This window comes from Xiphias gladius, chromosome 7, assembly GCF_016859285.1.
Source record: "Xiphias gladius isolate SHS-SW01 ecotype Sanya breed wild chromosome 7, ASM1685928v1, whole genome shotgun sequence".
NCBI classification, from domain to species: domain Eukaryota; kingdom Metazoa; phylum Chordata; class Actinopteri; order Istiophoriformes; family Xiphiidae; genus Xiphias; species Xiphias gladius.
In genome coordinates, this window is record NC_053406.1 from 9,117,861 (window position 1) to 9,136,458 (window position 18,598).

General features: G+C 40.1%; 1 protein-coding gene across 2 annotated transcripts in view; it reads left to right on the forward strand.

The window, feature by feature from the left end:
* Window positions 1-165: 165 nt before the first annotated feature.
* LOC120791825 (clathrin heavy chain 1-like) overlaps window positions 166-18,598 on the forward strand; it is a 27,988-nt gene continuing 9,555 nt past the window's right edge. For both annotated transcript variants that reach the window (XM_040130568.1, XM_040130570.1), the window contains exons 1-23: window positions 166-574; window positions 2,369-2,576; window positions 8,370-8,638; window positions 9,148-9,309; window positions 9,518-9,631; window positions 10,089-10,262; window positions 11,914-12,111; window positions 12,535-12,735; window positions 13,331-13,483; window positions 13,686-13,808; window positions 14,052-14,189; window positions 14,474-14,638; window positions 14,822-15,002; window positions 15,124-15,287; window positions 15,430-15,555; window positions 15,771-15,913; window positions 16,054-16,288; window positions 16,491-16,613; window positions 16,882-17,027; window positions 17,252-17,435; window positions 17,640-17,832; window positions 18,018-18,175; window positions 18,301-18,465. In XM_040130568.1, the coding sequence (XP_039986502.1) occupies window positions 533-574; window positions 2,369-2,576; window positions 8,370-8,638; window positions 9,148-9,309; window positions 9,518-9,631; window positions 10,089-10,262; window positions 11,914-12,111; window positions 12,535-12,735; window positions 13,331-13,483; window positions 13,686-13,808; window positions 14,052-14,189; window positions 14,474-14,638; window positions 14,822-15,002; window positions 15,124-15,287; window positions 15,430-15,555; window positions 15,771-15,913; window positions 16,054-16,288; window positions 16,491-16,613; window positions 16,882-17,027; window positions 17,252-17,435; window positions 17,640-17,832; window positions 18,018-18,175; window positions 18,301-18,465 (3,765 nt within the window). In that variant the 5' untranslated portion in view covers window positions 166-532. The remainder of the gene's footprint in view (window positions 575-2,368; window positions 2,577-8,369; window positions 8,639-9,147; window positions 9,310-9,517; window positions 9,632-10,088; window positions 10,263-11,913; window positions 12,112-12,534; window positions 12,736-13,330; window positions 13,484-13,685; window positions 13,809-14,051; window positions 14,190-14,473; window positions 14,639-14,821; window positions 15,003-15,123; window positions 15,288-15,429; window positions 15,556-15,770; window positions 15,914-16,053; window positions 16,289-16,490; window positions 16,614-16,881; window positions 17,028-17,251; window positions 17,436-17,639; window positions 17,833-18,017; window positions 18,176-18,300; window positions 18,466-18,598) is intronic.

Consider the following 18,598-nt stretch of genomic DNA (forward strand, 5'->3'; position numbering starts at 1 on the left):
TATGCGAAATCACGTATATGGTCGGAGTGTGAGTTGATTTTACGCAAACCAGACAGTCTGTAAAGAGCGGAAACGCAGACTAATTGTATTATTTTGATTCAAATAAAAAAAAAACAAAGTTGAAATTGCTCATACCCATCTTACACAGGGAAAGAGCAGCGTCCTTTCAGAGTTCCCTGGACGTTTCCGGTCTAGGAAGGCTCTGAGCCGTTTCCGCCGCCATTGCGGATTTTGACAGAAGATCAGCCGTAGCCACTGCTATCAATCGATGCAGTGCAGAAAGCATACACAGAAGGGGGGACGTATTTTACATCCGCACTGATTCCAGCTTTCGGAAACACGATTAACAACACTGCATGTTACCTTCTTTTTTTTTTTTTCTTTCTTTTTTTAAATCGCGTTTTTCGTTTTCACTGACTGGCTCCGACCTACACGTACAGTGAGGAGGTCGTAGCTAGCGCGGTGCTACTGCCTAGCCAGCAAGCTATACGGCTACATTTTCAGGACTCCGGAGAAGCTCGAGGAAACCGCCATGGCTCAAATCCTACCTATCCGCTTCCAGGAGCATCTGCAGGTATGTAGGCAAAACCTCAAAGCTGTATAAAACCACAGAACTCTTAATTTCTTGTTGATTTCCCCGCTTAGCAGTCGTTTGACAGCGCGTTGTCTAAGCTAAACGTCAATACCCGCATTAAATGAATGACCTCCCCTCCCCCGTTTAGCCAGCAGCTAACAGCTAGCTTTTCAGGGTAGTAGCGCTCATTCATTTAATTGATGCTGTTAGCCGACGTTAGCTGTCACCGACAACCGGGAGATGAAACTGGTTAACATTAAACATTTTTGCTGACCTTCAGTGACCAGTTATTGCGCTATTGACATATGACTGGCCACAGTCAGGGTTAGCTAATAGCAACGACATTAGCTAGCTAACCGTGACAGTTTGTGTGTCGTGAGGGATGTTGGAGGCTCGTCGTCTAATCGTAGTTTTGTAAAACCTGGATCACATGAAAGATTGTGCAGCCTTAAAGTTGGTATAACATCTATCCTCTTCTTCTGATGATGATGATGGTGTGTCAAGTGAGGTACTAAAGCAGGTGGCTGCAGTCTGACTGGACCCTGTGCCAGTTCACGTTACACAGTAAAATGATGTCACGACAGGCCATATTTACAGCTGAGGGGTTTTCTAACTGTGAAATGTAATCATCTCATCCGGCTGACTGAGGTGAACAAGTTGGTCCACGCAGCCTGTCAAAAATGACATTTTTCCTTTCTCTGAGATACATATACATCATATTTTTTAAAAACCTCTAGGGATCGGATTAGAGTCAGTTCAGTCGAGTTCAAGCTCAGATGGTACATCTCAGCTTCTGACTGTATTAGATGTGCTTAGTCTTTTCACTTAATACTTAAATTCAGGACTCCACAGGAAGCAGTTTGTATACCATGACCATGCACCTCGGATTACCTTTTTCCAAGGGACTTGCAAGGGTCTTGGTTACAAGCTTAGGTACACCTAGCTAAAACTAATACATTTTAATACTATAGACCTGGAAAGAACATCAGTGTTCTAGAGAAGTGTTGCTTCAGCTTTACGATCATTTCTTAGGTTGCAGTTAGTGGTTCTGTTGACCTGTTTTGCATTATACTGAGAGGGGTTTCTGTTATTTAGCCTCCTGGTACTACTGTTTTACATTGAATTAGTTTTAGCTAGATATACATCATAAACTGGACACTGAGTCTCTGTTACATTGTCCACGACATGGGTGGATGCACTTGAAGGATGGTTCTGTACAATTATAACCTAATGCAGTACATAACAACAGAACTTCCATGTATCTCAAAGACCACCAGACTAAAAATAAAAATAACTTTCATTTTAAGGAGGACACTTTACATACAGAAAACTAGACTAGAGAAAGTGTTGCTGACTTGTGCTTGCCAGGGCTTAGTACCAACATAAGTACTGGTTCCTTAAGATTCTTTTCGTGCCAGGAATTAGAACAAGTTGCCTTTGCATATTTAAAAAAAATAAAAAAATTAACGCCCACAGTTTTAAAAAGAAGGTAACATCATGGCTTATGATATACGTAGAATTATAATCACATCATCCTAGTTATAATTTTGATCATTTGTATTTATTTATTTTTAACTGTGACTCAAAATGATTTTTATGGATGATGATTCTTGAGTGCATGTATTGTTTGTAAAAATTAAGTCCCCTGGTCACTCCAGCATATTTGCTGTCTTTAGAAAAGGGACCACGGTGGAACTAAGTCTTTTAATTAATTGTATCATCCTTGACATTGTTTGTAGTAAACAATGTAGGCCATGAGCTGCTACCTAAACAGGTCATGCATTCATATCTCAGCTCCAGAACCTCGGAATCAACCCAGCCAACATTGGATTCAGTACTCTGACCATGGAGTCCGACAAGTTCATCTGTATAAGGGAGAAAGTGGGTGAGCAGGCTCAGGTTGTCATCATAGATATGGCCGACCCCAACAATCCCATCCGCAGGCCCATCTCTGCAGACAGCGCCATCATGAACCCTGCCAGCAAAGTTATCGCCCTTAAAGGTAAGCTCTAGCTAAAGTGCATATCTAGCGCTGTTAGCACATAGCTTTATGTGCCACCTAGAGATGAGTGCGCTAGGTTGTTTTTTTTTTTTTTTTTTTTTTTTTTTTAAAAGCATGTAGACTAAAAGGTAAAGCGTTAAAGTTATGACCGGTCACATACATTGCTATGGTGCTTTTCAAATACATTGGACAATTTGTGTAAATTTTGTTTGTGTTGTCAGTCGTTTATGAAGCTGTCACAGTCTGCTTTTCATTTTGATGTTCATATGTAGACCACCCCATTTCTGTTTTGTCATTAAAAAAAATTGAGTGACTAAAATATAGTATAACAAATGTTAATGTAAAAGACATTGATATCAGGAAAAGTCGTACTGCCAGTGCTAGTAAAATGTCATGCTGTCATGAATGCTTTGTCTATTTTGCTTGTTTTTGCTCTTTTTTCATTTCTTACTGCTTTCTTATGTTTGCAGACGGTGAGTTCAATTTTACATATCATGAGTTGTCAAAGTGTAATCCTGTATGCACTGTCTTGAAATGTTTGCACAGTACTGATAGTAATTTTAATGAATGCTTGAATTTATCATCATAACACAAGCAGGGAATAGCTAAATTAAGAGGGCAGCTTAAAATACTGTCTTTTTTATTTTATGTGTGTATGTGTGTGTTTCCCATTTGCTACACTGTACATATGTTATATTGCACCTGACCATTTTCTAAAACATACAGTGCTTCAGATTTTTAAATGCTGTTATGTTTTCCTTAAACATCAGTCGAGTATTAAAATTAGTACATGGAGGCTTAAAAGTAGTTCCAGATAGGTAATTAATTACAATGAACATCCTGCCCACATGGGTTTTTGTCACACTGACATTATCCTTGCGTGGTAATCATAGACTGGATGTCTATGGAGGCAATTTAGTTGAATGAATAAATTGACTTGGTGTTGAAAACAACATTCCAGGAGTTGTCTCAAATAGCAAACTTTAAGTCAAACATACAGTCAAGGCCGAAAGGTAATTGTAAATTTACACATCTTTTTGTTCTTCAGGTTCTGAGCTTTAGCGCATTCAATTCGAAATAAAATAATGGATACTACACTAAAGTGCTGAGTCTCAACTTTAATTTAAGTAGGTTTACATCAATAATGAAAAAACTGTGTGGGAGATATAGCCGCTTAAACACATAGTGTCCAAATTTTAGGAGATCAAAAGTAATTGGACACTTGGCTACTAAATGTTTCTTGGGCAGCTGATTGTCTTTCAACATTAGTCAATACACCAAAAAAAACTCACATGTGGCTCAGAGCTGACTGAGAGTTGATAATTGCCATTTAGACTGAGGTGGAGCTGCCTGTCATATGAGGAGTGAAGAGGTGACCATGCAAGTGAAGAGGATAATAATGAGGCTCAAAAAAAGCAAAAATCTTTTAGAGAGAGATCAAAAGTAGTTGGTTTGGCAAAATCAACAGTTGGGTACACTAAAAAAGCAAGTACACACAGGAAAGTAGAAAATGGCAAATGAGCTAGTAGACCGAGGAGCACAAGTCTTATGAATGAGCAGAAAAATTGTTTTCATGGTAAATAAAAATCCTTTTTATGACTGCAAAGCAAGTCAAGAACACTCTTCGGGATGTAGGTGGACATGTTTCCTTGTCAGTGGTCAAGAGAAGACTTCATGACCATAACTGCAGAGGGTTCACCACAAGATGTAAACCCCTCGTGAACCTCAAAAACAGAGGCCAGGCTGCAGGTCACAAAAACATACAAAAAGAAACTGGTAGAGTTCTGGAACAAATTTGTCAAAATGAAGGAAAGAGGAACAGCTCGTCTGTCAAACATGGCGTTGGTTCTGTTATGGTTTGGACATGTATAGCTGCCAACTTAACTGGCTCACTAGCATTTCTTGATGATTTCACTGCTGACGGAAGCAACAGGATGAATGCAGAGGTATACCGGAGAATTCTGTGTGCTCAGATTCAGTCAAATGCATCAAAACTCACTGGATGACATTTCATCACTCAGCAGGACAACAATCCTAAACATACAGCCAAAGCAAGCAGCTTTTCGGGGTGAAGAGGTGGAATATCCTCAACTGACTGAGTCAATCACCCAATCTCAGTCTGACCAGGCAGCATTCCAGTTGCTGAATACCAGGATAAAGAAACCAGGGAGGATACAAAGCATCTGGTGATGTCTAAGGGTCCAAGACTTCAGGGAATCATTGACTGCAAAGGAGTTTCCACAAAAATATTAAATATAATGATCTTGTTTGACTACATGTGTATTTGTCTAATTACTTTTGAACCCTTAAACCAAAGGGACTATGTGTTCAAAGGGCTATACACACAGTTCTTTCTACATTGATGTAAATGTGTTGGGCCTAAAGAATTGGAGTGGCTTTCCTCCACTCAGATTGAACTGGAGGTAGAAAACAGAATGGGTGTGAGTGCATCTGTCCAGCATCCTTCCCATCATCATATCTGTTTGTGTGCTTTGTGGTCTTCTTTTGCTAATCTTTGCTAAAGACTCTGCAGTTTAATGTAGTATCCATTACTTTATTTCAAATTGAATTTGCTGACGCTCAGAGCCTGAAGAACAAAAAAATGTGTCACTGTCCAAATACTTCCGTTCTTGACTGTAGGTAGTGTAAAAAGCACATAAAGATGTAAATCTGACATGGCAACATTTGGGAATACAGTTCCTGTGAGAGTTTAAACGGTCATTCACAACCTGAAGACACCCATATAACAGAATACATATCTCTGCTACAATATTATCCTGAAGAAAAAACAAACCCTAGAATAAATGGAGAATCAGGTGAATATTCAGATATGTTAGAAAGTATTGTGTGCCTTGGAAAATGGTCAGTAATAATGTATAGTACGTGTGTATGTATTAAACGGGCTAAAACATGCCTCAAAAATGATATGGCCATTTAAACAATGGAAAATCAAGCAAGCAGTGACATTCATCTTAAATAAAAAAAGTAGGCTATTATGTATTGCCTGTCGTATGGACATGTTCCTATGATTAAGTACAATAAAAAGAATTAAGTAATTTGTGATGTTAAATATTCCGAATATATTTGATTTTATGTGTGTAGATAATGTCAGCCAGCAGAGGCTAGTGCATTCATACTGATATGTAGATGATACTCATAAGGTCTCTGCAGAACATGCTTGACTGGTATTTTTTTTTTTTGTTTTTTTGTTTTTTGTTTCTCTACTATTTTGAAGTATATCCTAATCTAGCCTTGAGCTGGCAGTTACAGAAATGCCAGAGTTGTGATATAATTTAGATCACATATGCCACATTTTCCATTAAGTTACTATATAAGACACTGTGGCATGTAGCAAAGCATATAATAATGAAACCGGGAGAAGTTACACAGGTATGGGTAATAGAGACATGAAAATTGTACACAGTCTATCAGTAAAAGAAAAGGGTGAAATGCACATCTTAATAGTTTGCCTTGTATTTCAACTAGTGGGTGTAATCCAGTTTGAAGGAAGAGCAAAAAGAGCAGAAACTTGACTTGGTTCTTAATTTATGCAGCATAATTCTGCTTTTTAGCACATTTATGTATAAACTACAGTTGCAGTGTCAAGTTTTTGAGAATGACGATGATTGTGAATTAACCAGTGACACCGGTCTTATAAATCAAATGAATGTGCTACTGAATGCGTGGGGATAACTTTGTCTGGACAGCCCCAGGACACTGCAGAGATCAAAGCCAAATGTGGTACTTTCAGTTAATTTTCACCTTTTTGCCCATGTTTGAACTACACTCGTAGCTTCATTCTCACCTTGCAAATACTGGTATTGCTTGCTGGGTTTTCAGTAGCTGTGTACAAATATTCATACTTACAGAGCATTACTCTACATTACATATTTTGACTGGGTCTACTGAACCTTTACATTATGTCATAGGATTAGTTTTAAGTGGCTTATAAAACTGTTGCATCAACATTTGTGTGTTTAATAACTGCAGTTTTAAGTGTAGTCTAAACAGAGAAGCTCATTACAGGACAAAATCTGCATTGTAGTATACTTTTCACACCAATTTAGTTTTTTTTTTTTGTTCTAGACTAATTACTGATATTCACTTCACTTCTTCTCAATGTATTTATTTTATGTAGACAGTGTATTTTTAAGTGGACTCTACACACAGTATTACCAAAGCATTTGTTCAGAAATGTCACTTTACCTCACAATTTTGATTGTGAGCCATTGTCATTCATAGACTGTGTTAAATGTAATTCACAGTTAATTGTAGCATTAAGTTTGGTTGAGGGTTGTTTGGGCCTGATTGAATCTAAAATACAGTGGGATCCAATAGTCTGAGACCACTTTGCCATTCATGGGGAAGTGGTCTCAGGCTTTTGGATCCCACTGTAAATGTGTTGGGCCTAAAGAATTGGAGTGGCTTTCCTCCACTCAGATTGAACTGGAGGTAGAAAACAGAATGGGTGTGAGTGCATCTGTCGAGCATCCTTCCCATCATCATATCTGTTTGTGTGCTTTGTGGTCTTCTTTTGCTAATCTGCATTCAGACCCAACCCAAATCCTGAATCCCTCATTTTAGGATTCAATTTCAATGTGACAACAACATGCCTTGAGTAGGTGGTGTGGGTGGAGGGATGGAAACAGGCCATAAAGCCTAATTTTGACTTACACTCGGGACCTTGTTTTTCTGCTGATATCGATTCCTAAATTATAGTTTTGGTTGGAAAGATTTGTAGAGAATTTAACCATTGTACCAAAAGAATGTGGAAAGTCATTGTTGGTCCAGTTGAGAAGGGAGGAAAGCATAGTAGTAATATCTCTAAGTGAGCGTCCAGACCTAACTTAGCACTGCGGTAAAAAAGGCAAGGGACTGCATTGATGCGGGCATGTCTTTATAATGTTGAAACAATGGAATTGGATCCAGGAAGGCCAGTTTTAATGAGAAACCCTTGAATTTGAAGGCTAATCAGATATAAAAACACCACACAGCATTTTATACCCTATGAGACAGGATTTTATAACTTTTAGAAAATCATCACTCTGATAGTGATTTTTTGCATCGAATGTGATGATTGCAAGGTCACCAGTAGCAATATCATGGTCACATTGCACTTTAATCTACTTGGACTCTACATCTGCACATGTTTAGCCAACGCAGCACCTTGCCTTATGTCGTTGCATCGCGTTGTGGAAAAAGTTGATCCATGTTCAACTTTTTTTGCCACCCTCCCTCACTGTATCAACACAGTGATCTCATGCAAATAAGTTTAGGGGCTAAATTTTTTGATGCAGTGCTAATATGAGTCTGAACACAGTCTAGTCTGTTTGAGTTTCTCAAATTAAAAATGTGTATTAATGATGGGTGATGACTTCAAATTTACAGTTCACATTATCACAAGAGTTTTGCATATTTGGTCTCAACTGAATGTGTTTCGCATTAACAGTTGATTGCATCAGCCCTAACTGAATGCAGATCTACCACTTAAGTGGGTGCCTTTTTGTTGGTCTTGCCTCTTGTTTTGACACTGGTACTGGTTTTGTATGGTCCTTCAGTGTTATTCCAACCAAACCCTGACTAGACACATTTCTCAAGCAATTGAAATTTGGTGTGCGCAAATGGTATGTTTACTCCCAAAGTCTGCTATGGGTTGTGTGTGGTAGCTTTAGTCTCTGAACTGATTTTGGTTTAAAAAAAAAAAAAAAAAAATTATTATTATTAAAATGTTTTGGGGGTTCACATCTTTCACCTGCATCACTGTACGTTAACCTTGGCTCTGAATATTTTCAGCGGCAAAGACCCTGCAGATCTTCAACATTGAGATGAAGAGCAAGATGAAGGCTCACACGATGACCGATGACGTGACCTTCTGGAAATGGATCTCCCTCAACACTGTTGCCCTGGTCACAGACAATGCGGTCTACCATTGGAGCATGGAGGGTGACTCTCAGCCAGTCAAAGTTTTTGACCGTCATTCCAGCCTGGCAGGCTGCCAGATCATCAACTACCGCACCGATGCCAAACAGAAGTGGCTACTGCTCATTGGCATTTCAGCACAGGTAAATAAGCAGTGTGGTTAAAAAGTTGCTTCAGCCTGATTTATTCCTGATTATTTTTGACAAAATATTTTTCACACTTTGACTAAATACTGTTATTAGTCTCAGTTTTAGAAAAATTTTATTGCACCGGAGAACAGCAGTGCACCAGTTTGGTAATATACTACCTGATCTTTGTTGCTCAGAAATCTACACCAGAACATTTTTTAAATTTCTTATATAAGGTTTCACATATCATAAAGTGTAATACAAAAAAGCTTCAGCGTATGGGATATAAAAATATATTTGCATTAGATATTGAGTTTAAGATATTAAGAGGTTAAGTATATGTAATGAAACGATAGATTTCATTATAAACTTCAATGGTCTCAGTGATACAGGAAGCAGAGGTGTTGAAGAATCAATTAACCAAAGCGGGGGAAAAAACACCAAAAAAGAACAACATATTGTCACTATAAATCAAAGAGAGTTTTGGCCTTTGACCTAACTTGTGGGCTTTCTCTCCTCTTCAGCAAAATCGTGTTGTCGGAGCCATGCAGCTGTACTCAGTGGACAGGAAGGTGTCTCAGCCCATCGAGGGGCATGCCGCTGGCTTTGCACAGTTCAAGATGGAGGGCAACACCGAAGAGTCTACTCTGTTCTGCTTTGCTGTGCGAGGGCAGGCAGGAGGAAAAGTAAGATTTACTGGCACTGCAAAGCCTCGGGCTAACAGCTGCAAAAATAAAGCGATCGGGATAGGATATTTGAAAAGTGGAAATCAATAACGCTTAGAAATAGGGTTTGGGAAGGCAGAATCCAAATCAAATGTACTGCGTTAAAAAAAAAAACGTTCCAAAAACTCTTGTTTCCTTACTTTGTCTCCTCTTGTCTTTTTGCTTCCAGCTGCATATCATTGAAGTGGGGACTCCACCGACTGGGAACCAGCCTTTTCCAAAGAAAGCTGTGGATGTTTTCTTTCCTCCAGAAGCCCAGAATGACTTCCCTGTTGCCATGCAGGTACAAAAGCTACTTACAAAGAGACATTTGGAGCCCGTGCTTGTTGCCTGTTTGTCTAAACAGTATTGTTATAACTAAGATTCCCTCTAGTGGGAAACAGCACTCTCCATTGGGTTCACATGTCATCACAGCCTTTAAGATAAATTGTTTATGAAGACAAGAATTGACTTGGTAAAGACTTTTCTAATCAAGATATTACTTACTGCAAGTGCTGTTAAACCATAGAGCTAGAGGCAGTCGCTGTTTTGACAACATTTTTGAAGTGCTGAAATTGCATCATTTCATCCAACAAATGCACTTCAGAGTGATGTCACGAATGGGGAAAAAAGTGAGGGACAGGGTTAGCAATTTTGCGAACCAGTTACAGTAGCTGCTTCAATGTTTTGCTTAAGGGCTTTTTGACAGTGATCTGTGTTTTTGTTTATCTGTTCTAACCATTCTCTTTTTGTACATCTAGATCAGTTCAAAGCAAGATGTAGTCTTTCTCATCACCAAATATGGCTACATCCACCTGTACGACCTGGAGACTGGTACCTGTATCTACATGAACAGGATCAGTGGGGAGACTATTTTTGTCACTGCCCCCCATGAGCCTACTGCTGGTATCATTGGCGTCAACAGGAAAGGACAGGTATTCTAAATTACACACTCTGGCCCTCCATCTCTATGATAGAGTGAAATTTGTGATGAGATTCCCCTCCACAGTACCCTTTTACAGTTAGTGCAGTTTGTATCAGCGTTATGTAATTTCCCCATTAATGGCTGCAAACAGTGCAAAGGCACATTCTTAAAGTCACAGCAGCACACATGACATGGGTGCGTGTACATGTAACCATCGTACTAGATCATGCACTATCTTTGCCTGCACTTTAGTTAGCATAAGCATTTTAATGACTGGCCATAATGATATGTTGACAAAATAATTTCTGTTTTAAAGTTGGGCTGTCAGATTAAACATAAATATGAATTTTAATATTAAATGTTAATCGTAAATTGTGTTTTGAAAGACACTAGAAAATGAGACCCTCCTCACTTGAAAGAAATGATGTCCCTCAGATTGCTTCTCATTAGAACTGACTGAAGAAATGGCATCGGATGTTGACCTAGCAGATGTTTTTTAGGATCCTTGCAGTGTTGAGTCAAATAATGCAGCCCACTGCATTGTGACACTGAATCAAGTTTAATAAACACCAGTGGAATAGTTCATCCTAAATTTTGCAAGTTAACAGCTAAGACTTACACATTGATGACTATCTCTTGTGTTTGATTTGTGGTGATGGTTGCACCAAAATGAAATTTCCTGCTGCAGGTTGGAAACGGGAGAGAAATGCAACCAATGGTAACCCTAATGAACTTCTTATAGTACAAATTTTAAATATATTTGTAAAATGAAAACTGTTTGAATGAAAAATATCTTCCCAAAAATGAACATAGGTATTTATGCACACAGATATACACGCTTAGTGATTATTTCTAAATATCTAGGAGTATGAGACACCGTATGAGTAATATCATACTAAATTTTTCTCTGTGTTGGTCTGTTATTGCTGACATTTGTTAGTGATTCACTTTTGCTGTGGTATGTTAGCCCTTTTGTGTATCAGCGTCTGTCCTTGGGTGTTGTGTGACCTTGACTGAGGAAAATCTCGGTGAAAATATCAGGCTGTAGAAGCATCTGTAGTGTCAGGCAGCATGTGACAGTCACAGCAGGAGGGCTAAGCTTGGCCAGGCAAACTACACAATCTAATCCTGTTACTGCTCTTGGCTCTCACCTGTAGGTCTACCACATACGGTTCAGTGTATTGCACGCAAACACATACACACATAATGTAACCCTGCACGCAACAACATAGGGTAATCCTTCGGTGTAATTTAGGAATCTGACAAGTACACGCCTTAGGATGTAATTCACTTACATCTATTTTTGCATACAAAGGTGTGTACAGAGAACTTGAACTTGGTTTAAAATCCAAGTGTTCCAACATTTCACTATCAATTAAATGTGCAGTGTGCGTTCAGGCAGTGTGCGTTCACTTGCTTGGAGTAGTATGTGTCGAAGTATTACTGTAGGTATTTGGGGTTAAGAATGATTCTGTTTATATTTTTATGTCATTATATATGTTAATTTCCTGTAGTGGTAATTGTTTTTTGATTGGACTGAGGAATAAAATGCTTAAAAATATGACATTGACACTGCATTGTTTACTTTCAGGAATAAATCCTATCTGTTAGGAAATCTCTGTTGTGTACAGATGATAAAGCATGCAAATCTGGTTCTCCAGGTGTTGTCAGTGTGCGTGGAGGAGGAAAACATCATTCCCTACATTACTAATGTGCTCCAGAACCCAGACCTTGCTCTTCGCATGGCTGTCCGCAACAACCTGGCTGGTGCTGAGGAGCTGTTCGCCCGCAAGTTCAACACCCTCTTTGCAGCAGGGAATTACTCAGAAGCTGCCAAGGTGGCGGCCAATGCACCCAAGGTACTGCCACAGTGCGCGCACTGAGCTGGGTCAAACAACGTGACATTGCTTACAGTTCAACTAGTACAAGCTCAGACTGTTTAGACTAAGCAGATTTCTGCATGACAAACACGCAGAGGTATAAGTTATATACCAAAATATTCTAAAACCAATGAGACAGATTAACTGGGAATGCAGTCTTTCGGTGAAAATTCTTTTTATTTATTTTTTTTAATTTTATTTATTTTTTTGTAACTGGGATGTTTTGAGAAGTTTCTTAAAGGAAGACATTATAAATCTTATGGTCATTATAGTCACTAATGTTCACCTGATGTAACTGTACACCACCATTCTTCTATGTAGTGCGCAAAGGTGACTTTTCTCAACCTAAATCTGCCCACTGTCACTAAGATATTTTGTTTATCCAATCTTTTTTTTTTTCAGGGTATCCTGCGTACCCCAGACACCATCCGTCGCTTCCAGAGCGTTCCAGCTCAACCAGGCCAGACGTCTCCCTTGCTCCAGTACTTTGGCATCTTACTGGACCAAGGCCAGCTTAATAAGTTTGAGTCTCTGGAGCTCTGCAGGCCTGTTCTCCAGCAGGGCCGCAAGCAGCTACTTGAGAAATGGCTGAAAGAGGACAAGGTATGTGTCCAGTTGTTGGTTGTATATTGGACAAACTTTGTATTATCTTCAGAGGAAATATTTTCACTAATCGTGTCATTAAAATATTCCATTCAGAAACACATCTGCTTTTTTGAAAAGAGTCACAGTAAAGCCTGAGTGCTGGACTGACTGACTCTAAGTAGCCGTGACATTAAAAATTGTATTCCAAAGCATGAGATCCATCTTTTTGGGGGAAGAAACACAGATAACTTGCGTAAACCTTATTGATATGAAGGTAAAGCATGTTGCCTATTACTGCTATAGTCAGTCAGTTGGTTCCTCCATTTCTACAAATACCACTGTACAGCGGTATAGTGGTATTTCAGTTACGTTTGTTTTTTGAGCATTGTATCATCTGTGTTTTTGGAAGGACTGACTGGTAAATTTTGGGAGCATTTCTGTAAAATAGTTGGACTGGAATCAAAACTTGAAAGCCAGGCTCATGCTTTAATCTAGCATGACTAATTTTGGACTCATTTACTCCACCTAGTTACTGAATTGCTTTGTCCTTTGTATCTGTTCTAAAACCTAGACTGGTTTTCAGTGACCTTCTGTGTGCGCCTGTGTGTTACAGCTGGAGTGCTCTGAGGAGCTTGGAGACTTAGTGAAGTCTGTCGATCCTACTCTTGCCCTCAGTGTCTACCTCAGAGCCAACGTCCCCAATAAGGTCATTCAGTGCTTTGCAGAGACTGGCCAGTTCCAGAAGATTGTCCTCTATGCCAAGAAGGTTTGTGATGATGCCTGACTTTATGTTTTTCCGGGTTTATCGTATATAAGATTAATATGATACAGAGAAGTGAGAGGGAGTGGTGGTTGTAATCTGTGTTCCACTGTTGTCTTTACATTTGTTTGTGTTATATGGTTCCATCATAGCTAGGGCACACCTCAGATGTAGGGCTATTGGGCTTAAAGATCTGTTTTCCCTGTAGGTGGGCTACACTCCAGACTGGATCTTCCTGCTAAGGAACGTAATGCGGATCAGCCCAGAGCAGGGACTTCAGTTCTCCCAGATGCTGGTTCAGGATGAAGAGCCACTTGCTGACATTACACAGGTAAAACAAACAGAAAACCCCCCAAGAAATAATCTGTCTGTTCCATGTAATTATATTAAAGCGCCTATATGTGAGATTGCCCACAAATCTTGGTTTTCAAGATTTGTGCAACTTACTTTAGTTTTTTTTTTTTTTTTTTTCCCCCTCCCCATGTTTTCCTAATTTGTTGCACTTGCACTACTCAAACATAGAGGTTTTTGAGAGGAGTTTCCAAATCTGTAATTATTTCTCTTATGTCTCCAGATTGTTGATGTGTTCATGGAATACAACCTGATCCAGCAGTGCACATCCTTCCTACTAGATGCCCTGAAGAACAACAGACCCATGGAAGGACCGCTGCAGACGCGCTTGCTGGAAATGAATTTGGTCCACGCACCACAGGTACATAAACATTGAATACATCAGAATGTACTAATTATTTAATTTTTAATTCATCCAGATAATGAATTAATCAGATTTATTAGTTAAACTTTTTTTCAATTTCTCAAATCATACTTTTTGAAACAAACCCTTAAGGTTTCTTTTCTTTCTTTCTTTCTTTGAAAAGCATCTCATTGTGTTTCCTTTTGCCAAAATCTAATTTCCTGCCGCCCCTGTTGCAGTTTCTTGTTAGCAAAGCTTCAGACGATTCTAAAATGTGTTTGACCTTGTGTCGTGTCTTCCAGGTTGCAGATGCCATCCTGGGCAATCAGATGTTCACCCACTATGATCGTGCTCATGTGGCACAGTTGTGTGAGAAAGCCGGTCTCCTGCAGAGGGCGCTGGAGCATTATACAGACCTGTATGACATTAAGCGCGCTGTGGTGCACACACACCTTCTCAACCCAGAGGTACGGTAAAGAGCCAGGAACACAAGAAAATACTAATACTAACAAAAATTGATAAAACGTGGCCATATCCCGCTTTTTGCATATGCTCATTTGAAAAGCATGTATTCATATATTTTGATTTATTGGTTTGCTGTTACTATATTTGCTTTTGTATCCCTGATTGTTTTCTATTTTTCTCTGCAGTGGTTGGTGAATTTCTTCGGCTCTTTGTCAGTTGAGGACTCTCTGGAGTGTCTGAGGGCCATGCTCTCAGCAAACATCCGCCAGAACCTGCAGATCTGTGTGCAGGTGGCCTCCAAGTACCATGAGCAGCTCACTACTCAGGCCCTCACCGAACTTTTTGAGTCGTTCAAGAGCTTTGAGGGTAGGGTGCCAAGCAATCTCGCTTTTCCTGTTCATTTTGAGATGACAGCAAGTTTTAAAAGTTGCATTTTAAATAGTTGCATTTAGTTCTCTTCTTGATTTTGACTTCTTTTGTCTTGCAGGTTTGTTCTACTTCTTGGGTTCTATTGTGAACTTCAGCCAGGATCCAGAGGTCCACTTCAAATATATCCAGGCCGCCTGCAAGACAGGCCAGATCAAAGAGGTGGAGAGAATCTGCAGAGAGAGTAACTGCTATGATCCTGAACGTGTAAAGAACTTCCTCAAGGTCAGAAATGGACTAGTGCAGAATAAACATTTCACTATAAAATAATCCAACCTTTCTACCACCAGTGTGTCTGATGAGACTGTTTTTCAGGAAAGCTGGTATTTATTAGTCTATACCAATTTTTAATATTTCTATTTTACAGGAAGCCAAGCTGACTGACCAGCTGCCTTTGATAATCGTGTGTGACCGCTTTGATTTTGTCCATGACCTGGTCTTGTACCTGTACCGCAACAGCCTGCAGAAATACATTGAGATCTACGTGCAGAAGGTACATTACTACTTCCCTAGCCTGGTCTCTTACATCCAGAACAGTAAATAGTGCAACATTTGACCCAACTCAGTGGACTAAAAACTCTCTCTTCTTCTCTCCTCATCCCTCCATCCATCGTAACTTTTACACTGTCTCACGGAGGCAAGAAATAAACATTTGGGCTGCCTCAGACATAGAAATTGAAATAGTAACTTCAGGATCATTTGTTCCAGGTGAACCCAAGCCGTCTGCCGGTGGTCATTGGAGGGTTACTGGATGTAGACTGTGCTGAGGATGTGATTAAGAACCTGATCATGGTGGTGAGAGGACAGTTCTCCACAGATGAACTGGTTGCTGAAGTGGAGAAAAGAAATCGGTAAGACGAGAGGAACTGAACTGAACTGCATAGTAATTTGGAGTCACTCATTTAGCTCTCTGCAGCTTAGTTGTATAACCTAAGACGAATATTTTTGTGCTTGTGTCATGAGAAATCCTTAACATGTGTTTTTTCTCCAGACTGAAGCTGCTGCTTCCTTGGTTGGAGGCTCGTATTCATGAAGGCTGCGAGGAGCCTGCTACCCACAATGCTCTGGCAAAGATTTACATCGACAGCAACAACAACCCCGAGCGCTTCCTGAGGGAGAACCCCTACTACGACAGCCGTGTGGTGGGGAAGTACTGTGAGAAGAGAGACCCCCACCTGGCCTGTGTGGCCTATGAAAGAGGACAGTGTGACCAGGAATTGATTCACGTGAGTCTTAACTGAAATCATACTTTCATTGCAAGCAAAAATATGGGAAGTGGATATGGACTGTGCTTATTCCTATTCTTTCCAGTTTACCTTGTTTTATGACAAATTGAATGTCAGTTCTAATGACATGAAAACTAGTTTATTTCTGAACTGTTTTTGTTGCCTATTATTATAGTAACTTTTTTTATATGTCATCCTTTAGGTGTGCAATGAGAACTCGCTGTTCAAGAGTCTGTCCCGCTACCTTGTACGTCGCAAGAACCCTGAGCTGTGGGCGAGCGTGCTGCTGGAGACCAACAACTACAGAAGACCACTCATCGACCAGGTTCGACCCTGTGCTGTATTTAATATCTAAATTATTTCTAGTTTACTTACTTTGTTAATGCAAAAAGCTGACAGCATAACTGACTTGGCTTTTATGTTAGTCCTGTAACACTATGTTAGAAATTATATTGGATTCTTTAAGTATCCAGTTTTCCGAAGCTTTCTGACAGTATCCGTCTTGTAGTTTAAAAAAATGTAAAAAAAAATGTTTTAATTTACTTAAAAAACCAGATGTTGTACCTCTAGCACGTTGTCCCCATCTGCTGCAGGTTGTCCAGACAGCCTTGTCAGAGACCCAGGATCCAGAGGAGGTGTCTGTCACAGTCAAGGCCTTCATGACGGCTGACCTTCCCAATGAGCTCATCGAGCTTCTGGAGAAGATTGTCCTGGATAACTCTGTCTTCAGCGAGCACAGGTGAGAGAGGCTTGATGTTGCCTCTATATCCCACACATGTTTGGCTGGCTTGTGCATTTCTGTGAATCCAAAAGATGCATCTGCAATCTACCCAAAACATTCAATATATTTGTAAGGCATAGCAGTAAGCAGGAAGTCTCTTGAGCCCATTTTGAAAGTTTTGGACATAACTTGGTGAGCTGTCCTAAATTATTATTTCACTGATAAACTCTTGGTTATTTCAGAAACCTCCAGAATCTGCTCATCCTGACGGCCATTAAAGCTGATCGGACACGCGTCATGGAGTACATCAACCGTCTGGACAACTACGATGCCCCAGACATCGCTAACATCGCCATCAGCAATGAGCTGTTTGAAGAGGCCTTTGCTATTTTTAGAAAATTTGATGTCAACACCTCTGCTGTGCAGGTCAGTGGATTACTGCTCAACTTTAAGGTGTTTAAAAGGACAAAAATTGAACACAGAAGCTTTCATACTGTTTGTGGTCAGATTTAAGAAGGGAATGTTATCCACCAATTATATACTTGATCTAAACCCTGATTATAATGAGCACAAGAATGGTATTATTTAGCTTGATGAAGGGTGATCTGAATGTTGTTTCATTTTGTACAGGTTCTGATTGAGCACATCGGTAACCTGGACAGGGCCTATGAATTTGCTGAGCGCTGCAATGAGCCACCAGTGTGGAGTCAGCTGGCAAAGGCCCAGCTTCATAAGGGCCTTGTAAAAGAAGCCATTGACTCTTACATCAAGGCTGATGACCCATCTGCTTACATGGAAGTGGGGCAAGCTGCAGCCCAAAGCGGTAAGATGAACTTTATCTATCATATTAGCTCATTTGGTGCATTTGAATTTTGGATATATACTAAAATCTGTGTCCTTTGCCGTTTATTTTTGTGTTTTAAAGAAGACACTTTTAATGGTGTTCTGGTATAGAAACAGTAGACTAATGTGCTTATGAAACCGATGGGCGTTGATTGCTATGTGCAGGAAACTGGGAGGACCTGGTGAAGTTTCTGCAGATGGCCTGCAAGAAGGCCCGCGAGTCGTATGTTGAATCAGAGTTGATCTTTGCCCTGGCCAAGACCAACCGCCTGGCTGAGCTGGAAGAGTTCATCAATGGACCCAATAATGCTCACATTCAGCAGGTAGGTCCTGGGAAGCATACAGATATACAGCACACACTCATATACACAGCTGTTTCCACTTAACTCTCTTTCACCTGTTGACAGTTGCGGCTTTGCTAATCTTGCTTTATTTCTCTGTCCTGCAGGTGGGTGACCGTTGCTATGACGACAAGATGTACGAGGCAGCCAAACTGCTTTACAACAACGTGTCCAACTTCGGCCGTCTGGCCTCCACTCTGGTCCACCTGGGAGAGTACCAGGCAGCTGTGGATGGAGCCCGCAAGGCCAACAGCACACGCACCTGGAAGGAGGTGAGGAACTGCGATAGAGTTTTCTTTTGAAGAGAAAAGAATCAGATGGAGCACCACAGAGCCTGTGGCAGAATAGAAAAAATACTTTGCACGTTGTAATGTCCACTCATTTGCACGAAACACACTGGATTTG